The sequence below is a fragment of the Enhydra lutris genome, unplaced genomic scaffold (assembly GCF_002288905.1).
Source record: "Enhydra lutris kenyoni isolate GAN:26980312 unplaced genomic scaffold, ASM228890v2 scaffoldscaffold68, whole genome shotgun sequence".
NCBI classification, from domain to species: Eukaryota; Metazoa; Chordata; class Mammalia; order Carnivora; family Mustelidae; genus Enhydra; species Enhydra lutris.
In genome coordinates, this window is record NW_019154152.1 from 14897466 (window position 1) to 14916476 (window position 19011).

At 36.3% G+C, this 19011-nt stretch overlaps 1 protein-coding gene across 3 annotated transcripts in view; it reads left to right on the forward strand.

Moving 5' to 3' along the window:
* Positions 1-316: 316 nt before the first annotated feature.
* LOC111159377 (EMSY, BRCA2 interacting transcriptional repressor) overlaps positions 317-19011 on the forward strand; it is an 84705-nt gene continuing 66010 nt past the window's right edge. Inside the window, exons 1-7 of one of the 3 annotated variants that reach the window (XM_022521790.1) lie at positions 317-401; positions 5801-5900; positions 7409-7483; positions 8824-8865; positions 12163-12338; positions 13929-14081; positions 16464-16723. In XM_022521790.1, coding sequence (XP_022377498.1) covers positions 332-401; positions 5801-5900; positions 7409-7483; positions 8824-8865; positions 12163-12338; positions 13929-14081; positions 16464-16723 — 876 coding nt within the window. In that variant the 5' untranslated portion in view covers positions 317-331. The remainder of the gene's footprint in view (positions 402-5800; positions 5901-7408; positions 7484-8823; positions 8866-12162; positions 12339-13928; positions 14082-16463; positions 16724-19011) is intronic. The other 2 variants (XM_022521791.1, XM_022521792.1) reach the window with 2 other exon arrangements.

The window sequence follows — 19011 nt, forward strand, 5'->3', positions numbered from 1 at the left end:
TTGTTCAGATAGTCCACTTTACCAGGATCACTCAGCCAGTGAGTTGAAAGCTGGAACTAGAAACTAGAGATGTCTGACCCTAAAGCCTGTGCTCTTTCCACTGCCCTATGCTGGAATAATAAGCTGCGGAATGGTTGTTTAGTTCTTCATTTATCAGAAGTTGAAAAGTGTGGTGGTGAAATAGGATTGTGAGATGTTCTTACTGGTTTTACTTCTTAGTGTGTGGATCTCCAGGTAAGTGGCCTTTGAATGTACTTTGGTAATTTGATTTTTGTTTCATTTATTTTGGTAGGGAAGACAAGCTCTTTGGGGCTACCAAAAAGAAGCAGCAATGCCTGTTGTGTGGCCAACCCTTTTGGATCTCAGCAGGGATGAATGCAAAAGGATTCTTAGAAAATTGGGTATGATTTTCGTTTTTGATGTTTATACCTTTCTATGATACTTTTCCCTTTCTGTCTTTGTCATGGCTGTTTGCCTGGATGTCATCTCATGCTGCATTAGAAATTCTTTAGAGGTGCACTTTTCATCTTCTCATTGTTATTTCCCCACTGCCTAGCATAGTGCTTTTTTTACTTAGTAGATGCATGGACCGTAATAATAAAAATAGTAGCTCAGAGTTCTTGAGGGGTGCTGGGCTATTTGGAGTTCTTTACATTCAATATCTTATTTAATCCTCACTCAAATGGGAAAGGTGGGTATTTGTGTATGTGTGTGCTTCCATATTACAGATGACAAAACTGAAGTTTAGAATTCAACGTGATGCTGATAATATAAGTCAGGGAGTCAGGAGTGTAACCCAGGGAATATGATTCCAGTCTTACTTTAGCATTATTTTAATCTTCATGAATGTATGTGTGAATTATAAACTGTTTCTGAATTCTAAGTAAATGTTAACTATGCTGACTTTCCTAAATTATGTTTACAGTCAGTAATAAAACATGCTTTATGTTTATAATTCATTATTTTGAGCTGCTTTTCCTTGAGAGGAGCCTTTCTCAACTAGCATTTAGGGAGAGAATTAAGCACTAATGCCAAGCCTAATCCATTGTATGTAACATTTTATGAACTAACTTCTTTTTATGCATTTAGAATGGTAATAGTTTTGTACTATTCTTGAGAAAATTGAGAAAGTTACTCAACTCATTTTTTATATTCTGTGGCTCAAATGAAGATCCTTGTTTGAGAACGAATGCCTTAGACTCTAAGGTCCAAGAATGACCTTGTGTCTTCTTTACCACTATAGTCTCAGGCTAGCACATAGTGAGTGCTCAGTAAATGAAAAAATAATTTGAAGAAGAACATTAAATGTTTTGGAAGTGGATATGAATTATTTGTTTATAATTTTAAAGGGGAAAGTGTGAGCCTTGAATTCAGAGGGACCTGGGGTCTTGGTCTTGTCACTAATGACCCACAGGATCAAGGACAGTTTATTTAATCTCCTTAAATGTGTTGACACTTTTGTAAAAAAAAAGCATAATATCTGCCTCATAAGTTTGTTATGTGGATTCATTGTATATAAAAGGGTCCTACCATAGTGCTTGACATCTGAGGGTATAGTGTTTTAGAGCAGTTGCTTTCAGACATTATTTGCAGGAGAATCTTCAGAGGAGATCTTTGTTGGGAATTCTTTTGTATAAATCTGAATCATAGCTGCCCTGGTGCTGTCTGCTAGTAACATTATCTTTTTTATTTCCCATCAGGCCACTGGGAGGATTTCTCTTATTTTAAACTATTTCTTAGCATTGTATTTTAGCATGTTTAGAGAGCTTTTTTGGGCAATCATCCATTATCATTTTCTTCCTTTAACCTTATATCCAAACTTTTAGTACTAATTCGAGGATGATTTTCTACACACTTGCATGCAATTGCTATAGCTTGCTATCTACCGTTTATAGAGTTGGACTGCTATTTAATACATAGCTAAAATAATTGCAGATGAACAGATCCCAACTACAGTATATTGGATTAGAGTTTCTGGGCTTTTGGGGCCTTGAGTCAAGAGATTATGTTTAAATATAAAAATGGTAACCTTTAAGTCTAAATTTATCCTTAACTTTAGCCAGAGCTGTGTGGGTAATATTGCGGGAGAGCTGTTTCTATACAAAAGAAAACAGCCTTCCTACAGGGTAATGTCATCTTCAATGACCCTTCACTTTGGGAGGTGAGTCTTGATAGTGATTTGCAGAAAGACTTCCTCCCCACCCGTTGGCTCATTATCATAACAATGAAACTTTTGAATTGCCTTCAAACACTAGCTCTCGGTCCAAAGTTTAGAGAAAGTACTGTATTTAAGAATTAACTTAAAATATTTTAACAATTAAGTTTGTGCTTTTAAAAATAGTTATAAATCATTTAACATAAAATGCTAAACATTTAAATTTTACTTAGATAAAAAACACTGAGATCGAGAATTTTTTTTTTAAGATTTTATTTATTTATTTGACAGAGAGATACAGGGAGAGAGGGAACACAGCAGGGGAAGTGGGAGAGGGAGAAGCAGGCCCCCTGCTGAGCGGGGAGCCCGTTTGGGGCTCGATCCCACATGACCTGAGCCGAAGGCAGATGCTTAATAACTGAGCCACCAGGCGCCCCAAGAATTTTTTTAATACTATACTGAACATGCCAGTGATAGATAAATGCTTCCCTCTTTCTATCCTGCCTTTCCCATGCCTTATTTTAAAAAAAACATTCCTCAGTTACAACACCAACATGGGGCTTCATGGATTGTAGTATAATTGAATGGCTGATTTGTTTAAATGGAACGTTGAGTACTTTATAGAGTGATTTGGCAAATCTTTGTTTTCCGTGGTGTTTGCATGTATCTCTTATATTTATGTGCCATTGGAGTTAATACTACAATAGAATGGCACCAAAACGATGAGAAATTCAATTAAGTTTGATATTTGTCAGGATCTGAGGATACCCATCAAAATGGAAATCATATGTCAAGGAAGTTGGGAAATCAGTAAAGGTTCTTTACAATGAGTGAATTTCTGGAGAATGGAGGAAGTGCCTCAGATTGTGTGACTGTAACTGTGGTCTGAGTTCTGGTTTAGTGTGAGGTTACCACCTCTTAACTTTTGTCCATGACTTTTTAGTTAGAACGAGACTTGAAATGTCAAAAACCTTTGCTGCATTTCTTTGATTAATTTCACTCTTTTTGAAGTAGTATCTTGATCACCATAAATTGCATAGGCCAAAAGTGAACGTCTTTTTCTTTTTCTCATACCATTTCCTCTCTCTGACCTCTCCATTTCTTTTTATGGTATTGCCCTTCACCTAAATATCTTGCGGACTACAAAATCTGTTTCCTTTCCTTCTGCTATTCCTTCCACATTCAATCAACTACTGGGTCCTATCCAATAAAAGCTTTTTAGCCTGGAACTAGAGGCTTAGTCTGGCCCCAAACTACTTTTCCATTTTTGTCCTTCTTTATTCCTATGTACAGGTCTCTTCTTTGATTTTAATTACCTTGAGGATAGGACTTTGTTTTATTCATGTAGATATTCTCCATGGTACCTTGTAGTAGTAGTAAGGTGCAGTTAAATTTGGTTTGAGTTAGTGACTATCCAAATACAGACATATTTTTACTTATACTAAAGTAGAACTCCAAAAATATTCACTGACTATTCCTGGAAGTTTGATGTCTGTATGAGACATTATTTGCTCTTTTAATGTATTCCTTCTGCATATTTGCATTTTTTTTCTAATTGCTTAGAGCACATTTCTCTTTCTGATAAAAGCTTATGCTTCTAGACTGGGTGATGTGTTTTCTTCTCTTTGCTTTTACCACTGTATTATAAACTGTATCATCATTGTCTGATGACTTGTTTCACTGTAGCTTTATTCTAGAGTTAACTCCTTGAAGGCAGGATTTAGCATACTATCTGGTATATATAAAGGGACTCAGTACTGATCTGTTGAAATGAGGTGTAAACTTTCAGTATAGTGATTTCTTAGTTGGTTATTCCCATTGTCTTTCTGAACTTTACTTTGGGTCCTGATAAAAGCTGAAATAAATGTTTCTTGGTACTAAGTATTTCCTTCACTATTCTAAGAGCAGGCAAGCTTTGTTCTTCCAGAGATACCCCATGAAACATCTACATAGTATTCAGCATAGATTGAATATGCAAAATGTTTACACATGGGATAATTCAGTTGGATCAGACATTTCTTTCCAGCAGGGAGGAGGAGCAAGGGGAGAGGGATAAGCAAGACTCCCTATTGTTCAGGGAACCTGATGTGGGGCCTCAATCCCAGGAACCTGGGATCACAGCCTGAGCTAAAGGCAGATACCCAACTGACTTGAGCCACCCAGACACCCCATGGATTGACATTTCTGTTTACTATAGTCAGCTCACTCTTTTTTGGCTCTCAGAACTGTGAATAACATGAACTAAACAAGGCTACTTGTTTATTATTGGTGCAGTACCTAAGATGCACATATGTATACCTTCATTATTTGTGCGTCAGGCCTTGGGAAATACCAAATACTAGTAGCAGCTTGAATTGACTAAGAAGATAACTTGTAGTTTGGACACTTACTCCTATCATTCTAGTTTGCTTAGATTTACCTGTCTCATAGTGTTAGTGGCATAAAATGACTATTTTATTATTTCTTTTGATTCTGTGGTTGCTGGTTTTGCCCGAGCTCTCATGTGGCGTATTCAGCTGGTATGTTAGCTGGTTTGCTGGGCTTAGCTCAGATGGCTGGGCCTCTCTCCATGTGGCCTTTATTCTGGTCTTCTTCGCAGCTTGGTTATCTCAAGAGAGATCTCAAGAGAGAGAGAGAGAGCAAGGCCCTGCAGGTAAATGTTAGTGAGCTTCATACATAATGTTTGCATTATGTATGCTGATGTTCCACTGGCCAGGGCAAGTCACATGCCAAGCTCAGAGTCAATGTGGGAAGGGAGTATTCAAAAGTAGTACAGTGCCCAAGGAGTGTGCTGGGAGACAGGCATGGTTCATTGGAAGCCAGTGAGGACTTTTTGCTTTTATATTTTAACCAGTATTGGAGACTGGCAGTTTCATTTCATAATGGTTGTTGCTGTGGAAAGATAGTGAAATGAAACTATCTGGCATTAGGGTTCAGTATATTATATGCTGGTTGCTATAAGAGCAACTCATGTTTCCTAACCGGTCTTAGTCATTTCGATGGTAGATGCAGAGGATCTTAGATCTGGAAGATACCTTCGATGTTTCTTCTAGATAAAGAAATTGAGGTTCAAGAGTGAGAAAGAACTTGCCCAAGGTCACACAACTAGTAAGTGGGAGTGCTGGAACCAGAATCTGGTCATTTGACTCTTGTTCTAGGAGTTTTCTACTGTGCATTACTCATTGTATTCTCAACCCCAGGAAGGAGGTAGAATGTAGTTTGAATTCTAGGCAGGACTAAGGAATTATTTCAAGGATTGGTCATTGTAGGTAACCTGTCAGTAAAGCTAAAAATTTCTCTTATCAGCCTTGTATCACTTGGAGCCTGTTCCCAATTGTTGGTAACATCAGAATTACATGTTCTTCAGTGATAATGTGTGAGATAAAATACTTACCATTAGATTTTTCTACCTAAACATTTTGTACACATGACTTCTGTGACACAATAAAAAAAAGATATACAATTATAAAAACCACATTTTAATCAGTGCTCTTAGATAACATTTTTGAGAGGAACTTTAAAAATTATGTGTGTTGATTTTTTTTTATTGATTTCTAGGTTTTTTTGCCCTGAAGTTTCACTATATGTAGCCACAGTATTAAAATATTGAAGGCCTATCTTGATAAAATAATTTTCTTCTTCTAGAATTGGAGGCATATGCTGGAGTTATCAGTGCACTTCGGGCACAGGGGGATCTCACCAAGGAAAAGAAAGATCTTCTTGGAGAACTCTCAAAAGTTCTTAGGTAAATTATCATAAAAATTTGTGAGATGTGACTCTAGAAATTTCATTTTGAGGAGTTTTAATACTTTTCATTCTCAAGTTGAAGACAGAGTTGTTCAGGTTGTTGGTACTTAGTTCATCCTAGTTGTGTGCTTTTTACAGAAAGTTATGTAATTTATCATTTATTCTGTAACCAGAAAGAGTTTAAGGCAGGTTATTTTAGGTTTTGGTCACCTGGGAAGGGGAGGTATTTTTGACATGGGTGAAGGGAAGAAGACCTGGTAGCAACAAGATCTGAAGACTTGGGTGGCCCAGTGTCATTTGTTGGGAGGGAAGAAGGACATACTAGGAAGCTATTATCTTAATTTATAGAAATGGGTGGTTTTGATATAGTCATAGCCCTGCAGATAGTTTATACCCCCATTTTCCGGCTAGAGTGGCACTTGAATCCATTAAAAAATTCTAGTGAGTGGAATTCTTTGATACCTGTCTTGATCCATTCTGACATCTTGAGCTTTCTCCGAAAATACTGTTTTAACTGAAGTTTCCTTTCTACATTTAAAACCATTTTGTCCTGTTCTTTTTTTTAAATGAAAATAGAGAAGTCTTTTCCTATCTATGGTTGATATAGATATTGATATTATAAGATATAGGGATATAGGGATATTATTAAGTCAAATCCTTAATCTTATTGTCTTCATATTTAATAGTTTATATATTTTTTGTTTGTTCTTTGTGGTTCCCCATAAATCTGCTTTCCAGCCCCTTAACTATTTTATATTTTAGTCCATGATACAGATTTTGCTAAAGCAGTAAAGATTACAATTTGAAGAGTGGTTATTCATTTTACTGAATATTTACTAATGGAATGGGTGTAGCCTTTTTTCACTTGTTTAGTATTAACTTTACGTGTATTTAGTCAGGATCAATATCTGCACATTTTGACTGGAATGGTAATGGTGTAATGTAGAAGACATACAGCTGAAGTGTTGAGTAGGGGAGTAATGTCTTGGTGTCAAATTTCATAGCATATACCCACAGGAAACAGATTATCTTGCCACTTTTGTTTCTTTATTATATTCACTGAACATAAATTATAGATTCTTAAGCTTTAGAAAGAACTTTAGAAGACTTGCTTCTAAGTGCCAAAATCTTCTCAGTAACCACAATTACGGATCATTCAGTGGTTGTTTGCATATTTAGATAACAGGAACTTCTGCTAATCTTGAACATGGTCTGACATTTCTGCTGCGTTTTGGAAGTAATGACTTGCTACCAAGCTGATCTGTCTTCCCGTGATTTCTAATTTGCAACTAATTCTTTCTGCAGTTACACAGAATCACTTTGAACCCTTTCCTATGATTTTAATTAAAGCATCTGAAGATATATATTAGGCCCTGTCTATATCTTTTCACAAATCAATCTTGTCTCCCCTCTTCCCCAAACAAAATGTTGACTTAAACATTAATAAAAATATAGAAAAGAGCTGCCTGCTTGGCAGAGTTCTATAATGGCTATTTTTTTTCATAGCATCTCAACAGAGCGCCACCGTGCTGAAGTTCGGAGAGCAGTAAACGATGAACGGTTAACAACAATTGCACATAAGTAAGCCATTAGTCATACAACCCCTGATTTTTATGACGTAGTATAACATAGTTTTGAAACAGTCTTCCTGTTGTATAGCAGATTCCTGAGTCTTTTATCTTAATAGTAATATTTCTTTACTCAGGGATCCTGACCATAGAGGTGTTAACTGTTTATATTCAGTTGGTTATGTTTTTGCATTTGGTTAGGCAAGCTTTAAGTACTCAGGTCAAATCCAGTTATAATGTGATCTCTGGATAAAAGGCCACCACAGTTTAGCAGATGATTTGCTTACTTAAAGCAAAGTTCAGTAATAAAGTAGTATGCTCCCTTCATTTGACAGCCCCTTAGAGGTTCTTTGTAATGGTATGTGGTATACATATTGCTTTATAAATAGGCATTATATATTTTCTTTATAACTAATATTTCATGTATTTTGAGAGTCAGAAAAAAGATTGTAAGAATGTATGTTCTACTTTTAAGAAATATGAATATATCTTAATTTAACTTTAAAAAAGCCAACAAAATAAAATTATGAAGGATTCTTATCAAATTATTTTCAGATCATTATAACTATGTGACAGATGGGGGGGTGGAGGGGGGTGGAGGACTATGGGCAAGGATCAAACATTGTATGGAGATAGTGCCTCCTAAAGAATAGAAAGAAACAAATTATCCTTAAATGTTAATGCAAGATGACAGGAACATTTCATTAAAAATAAGATCTATTACAGTATAATTCATTTATTTTTTTATTTTTATGTTTTAATGTGAAATAAAACTAAAGGAAAAAATTCAGTGCATTTCCATAATGTGATCAATAGTGTGTTTAAACCAGTTGGCAGTATTTGAATTGACGCTGCAGATTCATTAGCTTCATGTTGTGCTTCGTTGTTCCTCATTTTACTTAACTTATAAAATGGGGTGCTACCTTTTTAACTGTGTAGTTTGAAAGCTTAGGTATCTGGATTTTGAGGTTTTTCAGTGGTGGGTATGTATGCACTGTAGAAGTTTGGAATTTTTCCACTAGAGACATTAAGTATTTAGTTGTCAGGCCAACATGGTTGAACCATTCAAATATTAATGTGTTCCTTCTTTAATTTGCTCTAAACTTTTGAACTGGGTTGCTCTAAAAATAATGACTGAACCTAGATTCTAATTTGAGATGGTAATAGGAAACTTATGTGCTAGATAATAAAGTAGTAAACAATAGCTTAACATTCAGAGGCACTTAGAGACAGTTAGTACCTTAAAAGCATTGGAAAAATGTTGTGGGGCAATTAGTTGTAAGTTGATGCATCAGTTTCATACTTAAAGGATAACATTTATTTAGTCTCCTTTTCCTTTTTTCCCCTTTAAAGAATGAATTTATCCTTATATTTGGGTGAAAGACCAAGTTACAGGTATGCAAATAGGTTATTATTATTTCAGGCTTTTTCTTGTATTATTTCAAAATTGAAGCTCTCAATTATTCAGGGGCACATATTCCCATTTACGAATTAACCGTGCCCTCTGCTTTTCCTTCTCTTCCCCTCCTCCCCCTCCTAATACTGCCCACCCTTTAGCCATTTTGCTGCTTGGGAGTACCTCTAGTCAGAGGGTGGGAAGGGAGAGGAGGTGAAAATTTTAATTAGTCATTTTACTACTTGTTAGTTGACCTGGAAATGGCTTGGTGGAAGAATTTACAAGTATTTACCAAAGTATTTTTGGATAATATGTGGATTTCTTTAATCTGTTTGACCTCTCCCTTTCCCTCCTCTCTCTATTAGCATGGATAATTGAGAGTTGGCTTTTATCTGCCTGTGTTTCCTTTTTTCTCTCCTTTCTGATTTCTTTAATACATGAATTTAATTTTCTGAAGAGTTTACTTCAGCATATAATTTTAAAAGCTTCTTAGGTCTTTCTGTACTCCTGTTTTAATATTTTATGCTGTGGTTTTAGTTTGACTAGGTGTCGTATTTTACTTGTTGAGCCCAGGGGTTGGTGAGTGTGGAGTGTTAAGGAAGGCATAGATCCCTTATTCTCTATACCTCCTCTGCCCTCTTTCCTTCAGAAGTAGTAACAGAACCTAAATCCAAAGATTATCTATAGGATGGCCTCATACTCTGAGCCGGAAAAAAGCAACCAGAGCCAAGGGGAATGCATCTGAGCTGACTACATTCCCTTCCCCTCGCCCTTCCCTCCCCCACTCAAAATCGCAGCTTAGGCCAGAAGGAATGTGGTTGAAAGGTGAAGAGAAAGCCGAGAAGATTGAGCACAAAGGAGGTGGAAACAAAAGGAGCTGGGTTTCTGGGATCAAAGAAAAGCCTTGCTTATGGCCGGAAGCATAACACGTGTTTACTATTTGGCACCAGACCATTTTTTTAAGTTTGATACTCGAATTCAGTTTGAAACATGTCAGAATATTATAATATTAAAGCCTGGAATGTCAAGGGGTTTCAGAGTTTTTAATTGTGCCCCCCCTTGCCAGTACTGTCTCTAACGTTCAAAGAAAGTGGCTATCTGGAATTACTGTTCTTTTAAACTCCTTCCCCATAAGCCGGACATTCATAGGCTACTGTGTGTGAGTTTCTGTGTGAGGGTAAAGATTTTTTTTTTTTGCTGGTGCACTGCATACCAAAGGATGTGAGGGCCAAAGGTAGTTTCATTAGTATCATGTTATGTTTTTCAGGAAAGGGTCTGGAGCAAGGTTTCTACCCTCCCTTGCCATTCTTAATCTAAATAGAGAAGCGATCCTTATATTGAAATTTAGGGGCTCCAGGGAAGCCCCGGAGTAAGATGTAAAATTCAGTTTAGATGATTTGTGCAACTAATGCATATTTACACCCTCATTACTAAGCAAATAGGAATTTCTTAATCTAATTCTAACATAATTTTTTACTCACTTAAAAAAAGTTTGAGCATGTTTGCATGAGTAGAAATTTGGAAGATTTACAGATTTTTTAAAAAGTTGCAGTTCTGTCTTTTGCACTGCAAATTCTGTCTTTTCAATAGCAAATATACATGTGTTTCAAATTATTAATCTTCCATAATTTCTGCCACCATTTAAACAATGCACCAGGTAAGTGTAGACATAACTTTATTTATGTGTAAACAATCACCTAGCAAATTTACTAGTGATGTTCTACTAAAATTATAGCAAAATAGGAGTCAGTTAAGAAAACACTAAATAGCTTTTAGAATTTTTTCCTTTGACAGTTAGCTGTAGCCCGTTTCTGTTTCTCTTATTTATACCATTCTCTATTTCATAACTAGTGTCAAATTGGAGATTATGTGATAACAAATTTATGGAGTTAATTGGGGTTTTAGAAACTCTTCTTTCCCTCGTTTTAGGTAGGACTGATTAAATAGTTTGCAAATTTCTTATAGTAACCCAACTAGATTCATCAACTAGAAATTCCTTTCTGAACTGAAAGTAAATCTTAAGTTGTAAAGTAATTTATTTGTTCCATTCAGCAAAAGTGTATGAACTTAGGAAGTTATTTAACCTTCCAGTGACTCAGTTTTTCCATCCACAAAATGGAGATAATAATATTACCAATTTCATAGGATTATTCAGAGAATTATGAGCTAATACATAGAAAATGTTTAAAATAGTGCCTGACATAAAAAAAGTGCTTAGTTGATGTTAACTACCATAATCATCATCATCATCATCATTATTCCATTATCCACTAACAAGGGCTTTTGTGTACGCTCTCTAAATATGAAGAATCAGTGGACTATTCAGGTCTTAAGCCTTAGATTGGGTTGTAGAATCTTTGGTTTGGAAAAGGTACAGAAATATTTCTGATGTAGTAAAGAGATTGATTAACTGATTCTGGGTATATTTTAAACCTTGACACACTAATCATTAGGAGAAGTGATGCAACTGCCTTTTGTGAAGCCAAATCAAGAGAAGTGACCCAATTGTCTTTTCATATTTCAACCATATTTCAGTTGGATTCCTGGGATAAAATTCACTCAAGTTTTTAGAGTAGAGAAACAGAATAGTGTCTACTTAGGGAGATAGTTCAGTGGCCTCAAATATTTCTTAAAGAGTGGTATAAGTAAAATTAAAGTAGTGGCAGGTTTCTTCCAGTGACCTCAGATCTAGTTTATTTTTTAATGGGAAGGATACTAATATAACACACCATCAGTGACACATGCAGTGATATATACAACCCTCTTCTCTCCCTCCATACTTGGTCTCCCTCGTTTACTGCCTCAGTTTCCCTTGTTTGAAAGCCTTAGAACCTCTGGCCATGCAGGCAGTTAGATCATTTTTACAAAGATTCAGTGAATTCTATCCTCAATTATTAAAATCTAATCTTAAAAATTATAAGTACCTTTTACCTTTTTAGTTGAATTACAAAATTAAGTCTAAAACTAGTAGATGTACTAGTTTTCATTAGCAATGCCAGATTTAAAGTAATGAAAATAAGTTCAATGTTTAGAAGGCATAAAAATTTTTTTTATAGTTTCAGTTGTGTTAATTATAAGATTTAGATTCTAGAATAAAATGTGTAAGAACTTTGTGTGTGAAATCCCTTGAATTCTGATAATTATTCATAATTTTGATTTTGCTTGCTTAAAATAAAGTCTCTCCTATTCACTCAGGATAGTTTTTATAATTTAAAAAGTTATATTTGCTTGAGAAAATAGTTGATTCATTTTTAGTGATTGAGAACCCTTGTAGCAGCATTTTCTTTTTTGTTTAGTATGTCTGGACCTAATAGCTCTTCAGAATGGTCCATTGAGGGTCGTCGCTTGGTTCCACTGATGCCCCGGTTGGTTCCCCAAACCGCCTTCACGGTAACAGCTAACGCTGTTGCCAATGCCGCTATCCAGCACAATGCATCTCTTCCAGTGCCTGCAGAAACCGGAAGCAAGGAAGGTGAGTAGAAAACTATACTTCTGTGTGTAGAGATGGCTTTTCTCAGATTCTTCAAGGAAAGGTATCCTGTTTTTCATCTGTTTTTAAATCCCAGTGTATGAAGGTTACAAAAACACAGTAAGCAGCTCTTACTCTGAAACTAGAAACTGCCAAGTTTTTAGTCTCAGCCAAAACTAAATCTCCCTTTTATTCAAAGTGTGAATTCTATTAATCAGAAAATTGCAAAAGCCTTCTTGGAGAGAATTTTTGATATCAGTTTTGTGAGAAGTGCATGAAAGGCCTTAATGGGTGACATAGGAAAAAAAAGGATGGAAGTCACTTACCTGCTGGGGAAAGATGCCTAACTGATTACTTAGACAATAAAACTCTGTTTTATCTTCTGGAGTCAGTGGTATATGGTGTTTCTCTGTTCTAGTCAGTGTTCTGAGTCTATTAGGGATTACCTGGCAGAGGAGAAGGCTTTTTTATTGTTATTTAATCTAGTAATTGGTATGTGCTTTACTTGAATTCTCTTGAGATCGCCAAGACTAATATTAAATTTGAGAGCTCGTATTCGGATTGATTCTAGTAGCTTAGTTTGGTATTGCTTGAAAGTAACCCTGAAAATAATGAAGTTGTCAGATTACTTTAGGGAATTGTCGTTTCTTGACTAGCAGTGGATTGTGGAGCAAAATGAGACACTTCATGCATGCCAGGCTCTGTTTTTGACTACAGGAAGCTATATTTAGAGAGAGACAGGTACCAATATACAAAATCCTGTTTTCTTTGTTGTAGGAGAGTTATCTTTCTCTCTTCTTACTTTTACCTTTTCTATCCACCAGCTGTCTGGTAAAGTGAAAAGAATATAGGATTTCTGCCTTTGAGTCCTAGTTAGCCATTTCTTAGTTATGTAACCTCCAGCAACTTAAGTTTCTGTGAACCCTAGATTCCTCATCTTTAAAATGAGGATGTGGTGGTGTGAGAATTCGTGCTAATATATGGAGAAGGATTTAGTGTAATGCATGCTATCAGTAAATGGTGTCTTATGAACTATTCTTCCTTCTTGTTGTCATTCAAGAAATTAACATATGATGTCATTTAGTTGAGTTATTTTTGTACTGGTTGGATGGCAAGTGACTATAAGTTGTTTTATAATAAAGTAACCTTGCTGTGGTTCCCCCCAGTAGCCAAGTTGGAAGTTGCCATGGTTAGGGAAAAATTACGCATCACTCTGTCATTGGTGCTGCTGTCAGTATTAAAAAGGGAATACAAGTATGCCTTTTGTCTAACTCTTGCCGTGAATGAAAAATTATTTTTATTTTTCTCAGTATAGTTTTAAACTTGATTTCTTTATAATTGTGCTCTTTTCCATTGGCAATGTCACCTGTAGACCAGCTATTACATACTTGAGTAAAACCCAGTGAAGTGATGATTTTCAGGAAGGGTTATTAATACTTTTTAACTTAGTGGACCTAATACCTCGTAATGGCCTCTAACTTCTGATCACATGAAAATGTTAAAATTGGCCTGCAGTAAAAAAAATTACTTTTCTGTATATGCGTGGACAGTTTTGGTGAAAGTTAACAGCAAACTTTCTTATCGTTCCTTCAGTAGTGGTTTGCTATTCCTACACAAGTACCACGTCAACCCCAACCTCTACCCCTGTTCCAAGTGGCAGCATAGCAACGGTTAAGTCTCCAAGACCTGCCAGTCCTGCCTCCAATGTAGTTGTCTTGCCAAGTGGAAGTACTGTTTATGTCAAAAGTAAGTGATATTCTCAGTGTTATCAGGGCCATCTTGGCTAAATGCTGCAACATAGGCTCCGATTAGATCTGCCTTCCTGGATTAAATCATCGGTCCACTGGCTATTAGCAGTGGTTAGTTTTTGAAGGTTGTAAATTCCTTTCTTTACATGTGACTAGGTATATATTGCTTTTTAATCAATACTGGGGGTTGAGAAATGACTTTTTTTGTTCTCTGTGGGAAATCTGCCTTGAACAGTGCTATCTTCCAAGTATTGACTTATTTTTGTTGTCATGGAATAGAAATGTGAATGGAAACTGAAGAAATGTGCTTATATGATTTATTCAGCATTTACTCCTATAATTGTAATCTCTCTAATGTTCTTTAAAAAAATTATTTATATAGCATATCATCCAACTGTTACATTCAGTGCTACGTTCTAGAGAGTCCATCTTTTATATTTCTAGTTGACTGTAAGTTTTTGAAGTTTATTTACAGTTTTTAACCCCTTGATTCTCTCCTGTGAAACAGTTTAAAGACCAGGTCATGTTTTGGTTTTAGTGTCTGTTATGTCAGTATTGTTTTACTTTTGTTATCAGCTGGAGATTACTAACATTTGAGTTTCATTTTTCTCAATATGGCGATAAACCTGATTTCTTTGTAACTTTTAGAGGTAGAGTTACTGTTTTAGGAATGATTTTAGGTCATTGTCAGCCTTATTTAAATTAAAGTCTAAAAATGAAGGTATAACTGTATAAGGAGTTATATTTTATTAACAATTCCATAAGTCATGCTGTATACTTATTTTTGTCTGCTCTGTAGAGATTTCCTGTGTATGTTGCAAGGTTTTATGTTTCTCACTTGATTTTTTCTTTTTTTAAAGTCTGCAAAAATAATTGAGGCTTTAGTTCATAAAGAAGAAAACTAAGAATCTGGAACTGTTAAGTTTCTATCTGAGTTCTGTAGATTTTGCCAAGGTGACTGTAAGAGATCTGTTTTTTTGTTTGTTTGTTTGTTTTTGGTAATCTCTATACCCAACATGGGGCTCGAACTCACAACCCTGACATCATTGTATGCTCTTCTGACTGAGCCAGTCAGGCGCCCCACAATCTACTTTTTTTTTTCCTTTTTAATCATTTTTTAAAACATTGAGGGTGAATCCCAAACCCAATGAAACCTTTAAACATAAAATGTTGTTTAAAGTAATGGGAAGTTTATTGCTTTATTCTCAGAAGTCACAGAGGCAACATCAGTTGGAGATAGAATCATTCATTAATCTAGCTTCATATGTACAAGGCACTTGCCAGGGAAACAAACCAATAAGTCTTAGTCATTGCCATCTGGGAGCCCCTTTATAATGGGAGATATGCAGTCGAACAGCTACAGTGCCGTGGGGTAAGTGATACAGAAGAGAATATACAAAGTGCTTAAGCTCAGAGGAGATGTGGATTAGTTTTGCTTAGAGGAGTAAGGGAGAACATCACTGAGGAGATGATTTGCAGGATGATGAAGAGTTCATTGTTGGTAGGTAGTATTCCCCAAAGAACAATAGCGTTTGGAGAGTCTGGTTGGGTAGAATGTGGTAAGGTAGGGCTTTGGGGAATCGTGAGCAGTTCAGTGTATCGGGATTACAGGGGGCACAGGGTTGGGTAGAATAGGGTATAGTTGGCCCTAGAGCAATGCGGGACTAAGGGACGCTGACTCCCTGTACAGTCAAAAATCTGCATATAACTTGACTCTGCAAAAACTTAACTACTAATAGTCAACAGTGGGCCAGAAGTCTTACTGGTAACATAAACAGTTGACTAGTATGTATTTCGTATATGTGTTATGTACTGTATTCTTACAATAAAGTAAGCTAGAGAAAAGAAAATGTTACCAAGAAAATCATAAGAGGAAAGAGAAACATTTACAGTAATGTACTATATTTCTCAAAAAAAAGCACGTATTAGTGGACCTCTGCAGTTAAGACTTGTGTTTGTATTCTTGGAAAGCTGTAGAACCTTGAATGATGTAGTAATGATTTAAGTGCCTCTTCTTGTAGGGAGATAAAAACTACTTAAGGATTTAAGGCAAAGCATTGACACCATTAGATATAAGATTCTGTAACTGACAGCAGGATGGAGGATTGAATTGGAGTGATTGGAAGCATGGACACCTTTTAGGAGGTTGCTAAAATACAGGCTGGGGATAAGAAGGCCTGACATAGCCAAAGTGTTAGAGAAAGAAGGAAAGGTATTCAGAGAAAAATTCTGAGGGAGGATTGATAGGACTTACTGTTTGATTGGGCTTGAGGCAAAGGGAGAGAGGTAAAGGACAGCTGATGACACAAAGGCTTAAAATGAAGTATAAAATGCAGGGTTAGATCGTGATAAGTACAACAAAACTGTCATTGCCTTTCAGGTGTTAGCTGTTCAGATGAAGATGAAAAACCCAGAAAACGAAGGCGAACAAATTCTTCTAGCTCCTCCCCTGTTGTCCTAAAGGAAGTTCCAAAGGCTGTTGTTCCGGTCTCAAAGACTATCACTGTGCCTGTGAGTGGCAGTCCCAAGATGAGCAACATCATGCAGAGCATTGCCAACTCCTTACCACCCCACATGTCTCCTGTGAAAATAACCTTCACCAAACCATCAACACAGACGACAAACACAACAACACAGAAGGTATGTGAAAGAGGGAGTCTCTGTCTGCCAATTGCTGTTTCCATCTCTTTCAGTCAGTATGATTCAGATTTAACAAACATGCACTGAGTGCTTACTATGTGCTTGGCATTATGCTGGGAACAATCAGGTTTCTTTAATTCTCCACAGAAAGCTTTGGGATAGATATTACTAATTCACTTTTTGTAAACAAGGTTCAGAGATGACAAATGACTTGTCTAATGTCACACAGCCAGCAGATGTCATACTTCTAAGACTTGTTCTGTTTTATTACTGTAATGCCATTTGGGAAAAAAATGAAAATGTAGATTTTTTTAACCTGTGTATGGATAACTTTACCTTTAGGAACTCAGTTTTTACTTTGCCAGAGTAACAAAGTTGTCAGAAGTGGGTGTTTTATAGAAGAAAGGAAGGATATGATTAAGTGAATAATTATTGTTGCCTTCTTTTTTTTTTTATTCTTTGTATGGTATCCTTAGTTCTTTTCCGAAACTCTTCTTAGTATGTTCAGATCATCAGTATTCTGTCAGTTGTATGTTATTAGAACACTCTAACTTTCCACACTAATCTGGATGCTGATGGCACCCAAGGCTTGTTGCACACCTGTATTTCTGGAGTCTCCCTTCACTAGCATGCTGATCACCCTCTTTCGTTTATTTACTCATTTGCTGGAGCGTCCTCTGGTAGCTTCTTGGTATATGGGTGGATGGAAGGTAAAGTTTTGGAGACCTTGTATGGTGGACTGAAAATGTCTTTATTTTAGTCTCCCACTTTCTTGATGGTTTAGGTAAAGTATTTTTTAGGTTGGAGGTAATTTTCCCTGAGAACTTTAAAGATAGTGCTCCATTGGCTGTTGCCTTCAGTATTGCTTTTGAGAAGCTCAATGCCGTTTTAATTTCCTCTTTTTCTCTTTGAAAACTCTTGGTAACTTTTAGAATTCTGAAATTTCAAGGTAATTTCTCTTGGTGTGGGTCTTTATTTTTTCCATTGGTGCATACTCAGTGGTCCCTTTCACTTTAGACACTTGTATCCTTCAGTTCTGGGAAATTTCTTGAATTATTTCCTAGGTCTTTCTCTGTTCTCTCTTTTTGGATCAACTATTTAGGATGTTGAACTGCCTGGATCGATCCTTTTGCTTTTCTTTTCTCGTTCCCATTTTCTATTTGTTTGCTTTTTCTTTCTACTATAGTAGTGGTTAAAAGCCTGGATTTTTGGAACTAGACTTCTGAATTTGAATATCAGTTTTTGCCACTTAACCAGTTTTGTGACCGTGGGGAAACTAAATTCTGGAATTAAGTTTTCTCATTTGAAAACAAGGAAAACAACCTATAAGATTTTGGGGTGTAAATAAATAAGATAATAAATATAAAACTGTTAGAATAGAGCCTAGCACATAGTAAATGCTCTTTAAGTATTATTTTCTTTATCCTTTAATGTTATTCTTCACTACTTTTCTGGATTTGTCCTTTTAGCTATCATACTTTAAACTTCTGGTAACTCTTTCTTGATCTCTAAAAGTTCCTTTTTTAAAAAACAGCATCCTGGGGCGCCTGGGTGGCTCAGTGGGTTAAAGCCTCTGCCTTCAGCTCAGGTCATGATCCCAGGGTCCTGGGATCGAGCCCCGTATCGGGCTCTCTGCTCAGTGGGGAGCCTGCTTCCTCCTCTCTCTCTCTCTGCCTGCCTCTCCACCTACTTGTGATCTCTCTCTCTCTGTCAAATAAATAAAATCTTAAAAAAATAAAAAAAAATACAGACAGCATCCTGTTCTTTAGTAAAATCACTGTATCCTGATGATATCTGTGATTTTTTTTGATGTTTTATTCTTTTATGTTTTCTCTCTTAACTGTAAGTTCCTTGTATCTATTTGTTTTGATCTCTGTTTCATTTCAGAGTTTTCTTAAATGCTGGCTAGCTGTCCATTATATATGAATATGGGCGCTAAAAACTGATAGAAAGCTGTATGTATAGGGTGGGGCATGTTGGCTGGCGGCTTTCATTGTAGACCTACCTAGGCTGTTCTGTTGAGAAAAACCTACTACCCCTTTACCTCTATCAGTTATCAGTCTCGTTATGGCTTTATTATGGACTGGTCAGATTTCCCCAGAGAAGAATTTTCCAGTCTCCTGCTTAGAATAGTTAGCCAGTCTGCTAGTATTTTGGGAGTAAATGGAGGGAATGGGCTGGGTATTCTGACCATTCAGTATATAGACTTCACTTAACCCCTCTGTAGCACAGTACTCGGCTCCCTTGGCCCAGTTTTAGCAATTCCCTTGGATTCAATCTCTCCCTCA